The sequence below is a fragment of the Fukomys damarensis genome, unplaced genomic scaffold (assembly GCF_012274545.1).
Source record: "Fukomys damarensis isolate Sample0158 unplaced genomic scaffold, DMR_v1.0_HiC HiC_scaffold_24, whole genome shotgun sequence".
Classification (NCBI taxonomy): domain Eukaryota; kingdom Metazoa; phylum Chordata; class Mammalia; order Rodentia; family Bathyergidae; genus Fukomys; species Fukomys damarensis.
In genome coordinates, this window is record NW_022900936.1 from 53,662,982 (window position 1) to 53,671,652 (window position 8,671).

Sequence of the window (8,671 nt, forward strand, 5' to 3'; positions counted from 1 at the left end):
TGACCAAGTCGGATTTATTCCAGAGATGCAAGGGTGGTTCAACATACGAAAGTCAATAAATGTAATACATTATATTAACAAAGTCAAGGACAAAAACCATATGATCCTCTCAATAGATGCAGAAAAGGCACATGATGAAATTCAACACCCATTCATGATAAAAACCCTGCAAAAAATTAGAATAGATGGTCTATACCTCAATCTAATAAGGGCTATCTATGAAAAACCAACAGCCAACATCATATTAAATGACCAAAAACTGAAAACCTTCATGTTAAAATCAGGAACAAGACAAGGATGCCCATTATCAGCACTCCTCTTCGATATAGTTCTGGAAACAGCCAGAGCAATTAGACAAGAGAAAGAAATTAAAGCAATAAAGATAGGAAAGGAAGAAGTTAAACTTTCCTTATTTGCTGCTGACATGACACTCTACATCAAAGACCCAAAAAACTCCACCAAAACACTTCTAGACTTAATTGACAGATTCAGTAGAGTATCTGGATACAAGGTGAACACCCAAAAATCAATAGCCTTCTTATACACAAATAACAGACTCACGGAGAGAGAAATACGGGAAAAAATTCCTTTTACAATAGCATCCAAAAAAATGAAGTATCTAGGAATCAATCTAACAAAAGAAGCAAAAGATCTCTACACTGAAAACTATAGCACTCTGAAAAAAGAAATTGAAGAGGATATTAAAAAATAGAAAGATATCCCCTGCTCCTGGGTAGGAAGAATCAACATAGTGAAAATGGCCATACTACCAAAACTGCTATACAGGTTCAATGCAATGCAAATTGAAATTCCAACACTATATTTCACAGAACTAGAAAAAAGAATCCAAAAATTCATTTGGAACCATAAGAGATCTAGAATAGCAAAAGCCATTTTAGGCAACAGACACATGGCACCAGGTATAACAATTCCCAATTTGAAACTATATTACAAAGCCACTGTGATAAAATCAGCATGGTACTGGCAAAGAAATAGGCCTGAGGATCAGTGGAACAGACTGGAAGACACAAAAACAAATGCAGATGTACTCAGCTACCTCATCTTTGACAAAGGAGCTCAACATCCTCAGTGGAGGAAAGATAGCCTCTTTAATAAATGGTGTTGGAAAAACTGGATGTCAGCCTGCCACCGATTAAAACTAGAACCTTACCTTTCACCATGCACTAAATTAAAATCCAAATGGATTAAAGATCTAAATATTAAAACAGAAACATTAAACTTGCTGGAAATTAAGTTAGGCAGAACTCTAGAAGACATTGGCATAGGAAAAGACTTTATGAACAAATCCTCAGTAGCCCGGGAACTAGCAGGTAGAATCAACAACTGGGATCTCATCTTATTAAAAAGCTTCTGTATTTCAAAAGAAACCATCAGCAGAACTAAGATACAATCTATAATGTGGGAAAAAATTTTTACCAGCTGTTCCTCAGACAAAGGACTATTATCAAGGATATATAAAGAACTCAAAACAATCAGCCCCCACAAATATAAAGCCCTGATTCAAAAATGGGCATCCAAAATGAACAGACATTTCTCAAAGAAGTAAAAGCAGCAAGTAAATATATGAAAAAATGTTCCACATCACTGATCATTTGAGAGATGTAGATGAAAACAACATTGAGATTCCACCTCACCCCAGAAAGAATGGCTACTATCAAGAAATCACACAATAACAAATGTTGGCAGGGTTGTGGGGAGAAAGGAACCCTTCTCCACTGTTGGTGGGAGTGCAGACTGGTGCAACCACTGTGGAAATCAATATGGAGATACCTCAAAGAGCTTGGACTGGAGGTTCCATTTGACCCAGCCATCCCTCTGCTGGGTATCTTTCCAAAAGAACTAAAAGAATCATATCACAGAGAAGTATGTGCACCCATGTTTATAGCAGCACAGTTTGTAATAGCTAAAACTTGGAAACAGCCCATTTGCCCATCAGTTGGAAACTGGATAAAGACGATGTGGTTTTTCTATAAAATGGAATATTACTCAGCCATAAAGAATGAGAAAATAGATTCATTCATAGGAAAATGGATACATATTGAAGATATACTCCTAAGTGAAATAAATAAGTCACACATGTGTAAATACCAAATAGTTTCTCTAGTGTGAATAATCTGCAATAATACAGAAGATCCTAATAAGATTACTGACATTAAGAAATGGGAAGAAAGGAGCTAAAGGTGTAGGGAAGGTGGGACGGGTAGGGGAAGGGTAAAAAGGGGAAAAATGTGAGATAATGAAAAGATGGAAATAAAGTGGTTGTAGATGGGGAAGGGAGGAGGGGCTGAAGGGAGGGCAGGGACAAGGGGAAAATATGAGAACCAAGACTTGTCATGTAGAAGTACAAGATCCCAACAATGAATGTAACTGTACTGTATCCATAAAATGTACCAATAAACTCAATTGAAACTGACAAAAAATTAATAAAAAAACGTTTCTTTAAAGTGGAGGAGGAATAGATTGTATTGTTGCCACATTCAAGCAAGGTGTAATTGTGTTCTTCCTTGGCAGTGATTAAAGTCACAGTTCTGAACGTGATTTGTTTTATTTAGGAATAAAAATAATAAAAATTTCAAGATCCTAAGAAAGTCTAGATTTTAAAAGTTATCATCTTTTTCTCCTTCATAATCCTGAGCAGGAAGGACATACAAATTATAAGCTGTTTTGTTTGATTTAATGACAATTGATCAAGGGTAACAATTTAAACCACAGTGTCAGACTTGAGAACTGCCTGTTTCAAAATGAAGGACGTGTTCTATTTCTGAGGGCTAAGAACGCAAAGATAAAATTGTTGACTGATTTAAGGCAGCATATAGCCATTAATTTTTCAAGTATTTACAATTATCTGATATGATATTATTGGTGTTGTACTCCCTCCCTTTCAAACAAGAACACTAAAGCTCAGAATAATCAAAGTAAATTACCTAAAACTTGACAGACCTGGAATTTTGACCATGGCCTGCAAGCTTCTATGTTTTTTGTAGAAACAGAAATCCTAGCCAGCTATAGTGGTGCACACCGTAATGCCAGCACTTGGGAAGCTGAGGCAAGAGGATTGATACAAGTTCAAGGCCAGCCTGGGCTACACAGTGAGCTTAAAGCCAGCCTGAACTACATAGTGAGAACTTGTCTCAAAAAAAAAAAAAATAGAAAGCAAAAGAAAAGACAAGGCAAGAGAAATCCTCCATTTACTGGCTTCAAGCTGGATCATATGCAGATCAAATAGAGTGGTGACAGTGCAAGGGTAACAAAGGAATGAGGAGCAGCCATCTCTCTCAGGGCTTCTCAAGAACGCAGCCTGTCAAAGACTATACCTGCATCTTGGTAAGAAGGAACACTGAGGGCCAGGGATTTAGCTCAGTGGTGCTGCCACCTGCCTCATGAGCACAAGGTCCTGAGCTCCATCTAAAAAAAAAAAAAAAAAAAAAAAGAAAGAAACACTGAGATGTAAACCATTGCCCTAAAAATGCTGTGCTCTTGAACTCTGAATTGCAGAAGCATTGGGAGCACCATTTTTTTTGGAAGACCCAGCAAACCAGTTCCTACGTCTCAAAAGACATGTGTATTTGCAAGAGTACTGGGACCCAGATCACAATTCCAATGGGTGGGGCATCACACTGACTGATAAGGTATTTATATTTTACTTTATTATGTTTATTGGTACAATTTAGATATACGTAATAATCATATTCATCATAGGGAATTTGTACCTGTGCATGATACAGCTTGATTCCCATTCCCCTCCTCTCTTCAACCCCTCTTTCCCTCCTCATTTACAAAGCTTTGTTTCCATTTGATCCTTCTTTTCTCATTTTTTTCCTTTTCCCTTCCTTTCTTTTCCCCTCCACCCTTCCTAGTTCCCCTTTCCTTTTGAACAATTTCTTCCTGTTTCACAATATCTATTATACATTTTGGTCCTTATTTACACTCTCAGCTTCTTACCCCAGAGAGATAACGCAGTATTTACATGGATGTCTGATTTATTTCACTTAAGAGTATGGTCTCAAGATGAATCCATTTACCTAAATATGTCTCAAATTTATCTTTCTAGTACTCTACTGTATTAAAAAAAAACACATCTTTTTTAATCCATTCATCAGGCGATGGGCATTTGGGCTGTCTCCAGGATTTAGCTATTATAAACTATGCTGCTATAAACATGGGGTGTGGTGTGATTTTCAATTCTTTTGCTTTTAATTCTTTTGGGAAGTTACCCAGAAGGCAAATAACTGGGTCAAGTGAGCCCTAGCATCCTAGTTCTTTGAGGAATGTACACATTGATTTCCACAGTGGTTGCCCCAGTCCACATTCCCATCCACAGTGAGAAGAGTTCCTTTTTCCCCACAGCCCCACCAACATTTATTGCTTGTGATAGGTACTGTATTTATGTTGTAAAGCAACGGTCCTTAACCATTTATTTTTTAATCCATTTCCCATTTGCCCTGAGCATATTTGCAGGTGATACTTGCAGCCGGGGCTCACCCTGAGATAACTGAGGAATTTTACAATGCTGATCTTACTCCCCAAAGTTGCAGCTAAAAATGCCCCTTTTATTATTAGTTTGGCATCACTCATTATTATATGATAGTCTATGGAAACAAAAGGAATCATTCTACTTATAGCATTCTGTTTTAGTAGTGGTATTTCCACTTAAAAATATAGTAATTCTTTACCCCTGCAAATTAAATAAATGCTGGCAACTAGTTGCACTTTTTGTTTCTAAATGGGAAATGGGTTTAAAAGAGCTTTTCATCTGCTAACATGAAGATACAGCTAACCTAGCCTTAATTTTTTATCTTTCTCTTCTCTGAGCTACACTTGCTCTTTCCTTCCCATAAAGTGGTTTTTGCCTGATAAATGCCTCATCCTGCTTAAAGACTAAGCTCAATGCCCTCTCCCCTCCAAAATCTTCCTTTCCTTTCAAGGACACATTAGCCCTTATTTCTTCCCTCCCCTTTGCACACTGTTCCTATGTGACTAGCTCTCAAAATGTCACAGTGGGATTACTTGTATAGTGTGCATAACTACAATACAAAGGTGAGGTCCATAACTTATCCATCAAGCCAATGATTCTTTGGACATGGCAAAGTGACTGTTACATAGCTAAATAAATTATTATGTGTTTTGGGAGATGGATAAATGGAGAATGGTCTTATTACAGTTTGCTCATTTGTTTTGTAGCTAATTTTTCTCTGCGATAATTATCTGGGGCTTTAACTGTTGTTTCTTCATTTGCTTTCCTTTTGTACACTTTCCTATTCATTTGTATTGACACTTCAGAAATAAGGAAATTCTCATTATCCAGTTTTATCTCATGTGTACTCTTCTGATGGAAGAATACATTGTAATTCTGGATCAAATGAAATTGCTGAATTATCTTAACATTTCAGTGACACATGATTTCCCTCATAATTCAACAATTTAGAAAATAAAGCTATATGTCATGACTTGTTTAATTCCTTCATTTCATCATTCTTTCCACATGTATCAGGTTGTTACCATCACTAGGTATGAAAATTATAGAAAGTCATAAAAAATCAAATGTCTTTGCCTTTATGGAGTCTTAGTCCTACCCTTACTTGATGTGGCTGTGTCTTAACTGGTCTACCAGGCTCAGCTTGTTTTTGCCCAGAATTATTCTGATGAAAATCACCAGCTTGAATAATGCATCTGGTTTTATGCCTGTTTTTTCAAATAGTATAAAATAAGATACTTTTGTCCAACACTTATTTGGAAAATTAAATAATTACATAAGGTAACAAACTGTGTCTTTTCTTCAGAATGTTGAAATTTTCAAGTCCTGCCTCTAATTGTACACCACTTTTGTAACCAAGGAAAAAATTCTACAAACATAGCAAGACTAAAGTTTCAATTTCTACTGTGGTCCCACAAAAACTACAACACACTTCAACAGTGAAATAAGCAGACAACTACAGATAACTAAAAGTGTAAAAACTAAATCATAATTTGTATTATTTTTCCATAAAAGTTTTATTATTCTTTTAGGAATATCTGTACAATAATCTGAACAATCAAAGCAACATGTTTTCTACATACTGAGAGACTAAGACTTGTATTCCTCTCCTTGCAGGTTCGTGAAACCTGGATTTCCTTGAAAAGAGCTGCACAGCATTATTTAGACATGAATTCATTCAGCTTTGGCATGTCTACTGCCCAGTAAATGCGCTTTACTGATTCATGCTGGAGAACAAAGATGGGAGCCATTGTGGCCACAAGCAGAAACCATGGGTTGTGAAGGCCTGGGGGGTATCTCTGTGTGTTTATCAGATTACTTACTATATCTCTTTGATGGAGTTGTTAAAAGGAGAATTATGAAGACCAAAATAGAGACCTTGAATTAGAAGTTCTCAATAAATGGAAATGAGAACTAAAATAAAGCCTATTATAACATTTATCAAAAAGAAGACTTTTATAAAAAAAAAGGAAAGCAAAAACAAAACAAAAAAAATATTGTCTTTATACTCCATTCATAGCTCTGGCTTTCTTTTGAGAGAGTTCGTTCATTTTTTAATTCAAGGAACGGACATCTCAAATGGAACTGGTACTCTCCTTTTTTCTTCAATACTGGTTGTGTTCTAAAGCCAGTGTATTTTAAGACCACACTTTTGAAACTCTTTCCATCAAAGGCTCATTGCTGAGTGCAAGGGAGATAATATTAAATCATGGGGGAGTAGACGGTGGCTAGGAACTCACCAGAAGCCATTTAGATGTTTTGTAAATGTTTGCATTGTGCTCCATATTACATTGATGTTTGTTTTGATATGAAATAACTATCTTAGCATACTGACCAAGCACATTGATTTCCACAAAGCTGAAAAATTGGCTCTAGAGAAAAGTGAGCCACATTTATCCTGATGAATATCCATATATCCATGGAATACCAGTTTGAGAAGTGCTGAGATATTATAACCAATCACCAAGATTGCCCCCCACATCATAGATGAGTGAAATTCTTATCTTCAAAAGTCTATTTCTCTCCATACACCTGAGTCAGTTGTTCTCTGGGACAATTTCTCATGAACTTCTCTAAGATAAGCTGGAGCATCTTTTCAAGACCTTGGTTGATCTTAAAATTAATTTAAGCACTTTTTGAGCAGCAAATAAATCAGAGAGAACAAATGCCAAGAAGCTGCACTGTAAGACTTTGGCCCCATCACTTTCTTCTCAAGGAAGATACCTGTGATAATTCAGAATTACCCACTTCCTATCCCATAGCTTAAAGACATGCTTCCAGCTGGGCATAATTACTCACATGTGCAATCCCAGGACTCTGGAATTTGAGGCAGGAGGGTCCCCATGGCCACCTAGTGAGTTCAAGGCCAACCTAAACTACAAAGCAAGATCCTGCCTCAACCGCTCCCCAACACAATACATTATAACTTCTTATGCTAACTGGTATCTATTTCCAATAACACAGACATCTTTTTTGTTTTGAATCAGAATATAACTGGATGGGGCTGTGGTGTGCTTCAGCATAGAGTGCTTGCTTACTGTGTGCAGGCCTGGGTTTGATCATCAGCGCCAGATAAAAAAAGTTAAAAAAAAAAAGAATATAACTGAATGGATAAGGAAAGAAGATAAGTCATGTGGTTGTTTAGTAAGAAATACAGTGGTACTTCCATTCACAAAGTTAATTTGTTCTATGATTTGGAAAAGATGGCCATGTTTGTGTTTGTGTCAGAAAGATGGCCACAGTCGTTTTTGGCACCTGATGAAGCATTTACAAATGAACAAACAAAATTAACCAAATGCTTGCAAACAAAAACATTCATGAACTGAGGTGCCAGTGTTTTGTTGTTTAATACATTTTGCTACTATAAAGTTTCATTCTTTGGTCACATATTATAAACTAAAGAATACTGTTGTATTATGGGTCTTTCAAAATATCAACCCAATCCAGCCTCCATATGCTGAACGACATTTGAAGAAATTAGCTCATGCTACCATGGAGGCTTAACACGTCCAAACACCATAAAATGGGCTGGCAGAGTAGAAACCAGGGAAGAACCAACACTCTCTGGACCTTAGGAGTTGGATCACACGCTGGGGTAGCATTCCCTTTTGCTCATGGTAGGTCAGTCTTTTTTCTCTGAAAGACTAGAACTTATTAGACGAGGCCCACAATGTGAGGTGTAATTCACTTTACTCTAATTTAAAAGTAAATCTCATACAAAAATATTCTCACGGAAATGTACAAAGCAGTATTTTACCATATAGGTATTGCTCAGTCAAGTTGACACATAAAACTAGCCTGTTGTCTAGATTGTCTATCCATTCACTTACACAGCTCTGATTGGAGCAACATGTTGTGGAGAAAAAGGAAATTAATATTCTCATTTTTTTCAGTATATTAAAAATGAAAAGCTGGGTGGATTGTGAATCCTACTAAAGAAGAGAAAAATGTAAGTTAGCGGCCAAATTTAAATTTGATTATGATTTTAAAAACAGAAAAGCAACAAGTAGATTATTATCAAACAAGCATGAAAAGAAATTCTTATCCAAATGTAATTGTGGTGAATGAACTCGACTGTGTCAACTTGAGTTGGGCGCCCCCAAGAGGATTAGTAAAACACAGTCTGGATGTGTCTGGCTGGGTTATAGAGCCGTGATCTTGGGTACTCTGTCTGGT

At 36.6% G+C, this 8,671-nt stretch overlaps 1 protein-coding gene across 1 annotated transcript in view; it reads left to right on the top strand.

Moving 5' to 3' along the window:
- CUNH3orf85 (chromosome unknown C3orf85 homolog) overlaps nucleotides 1-6,380 on the top strand; it is a 34,095-nt gene extending 27,715 nt beyond the window's left edge. The window contains exons 2-3 of the mRNA XM_033755911.1: nucleotides 3,517-3,650; nucleotides 6,113-6,380. Coding sequence (XP_033611802.1) covers nucleotides 3,517-3,650; nucleotides 6,113-6,202 — 224 coding nt within the window. The 3' untranslated portion in view covers nucleotides 6,203-6,380. The remainder of the gene's footprint in view (nucleotides 1-3,516; nucleotides 3,651-6,112) is intronic.
- Nucleotides 6,381-8,671: the final 2,291 nt, after the last annotated feature.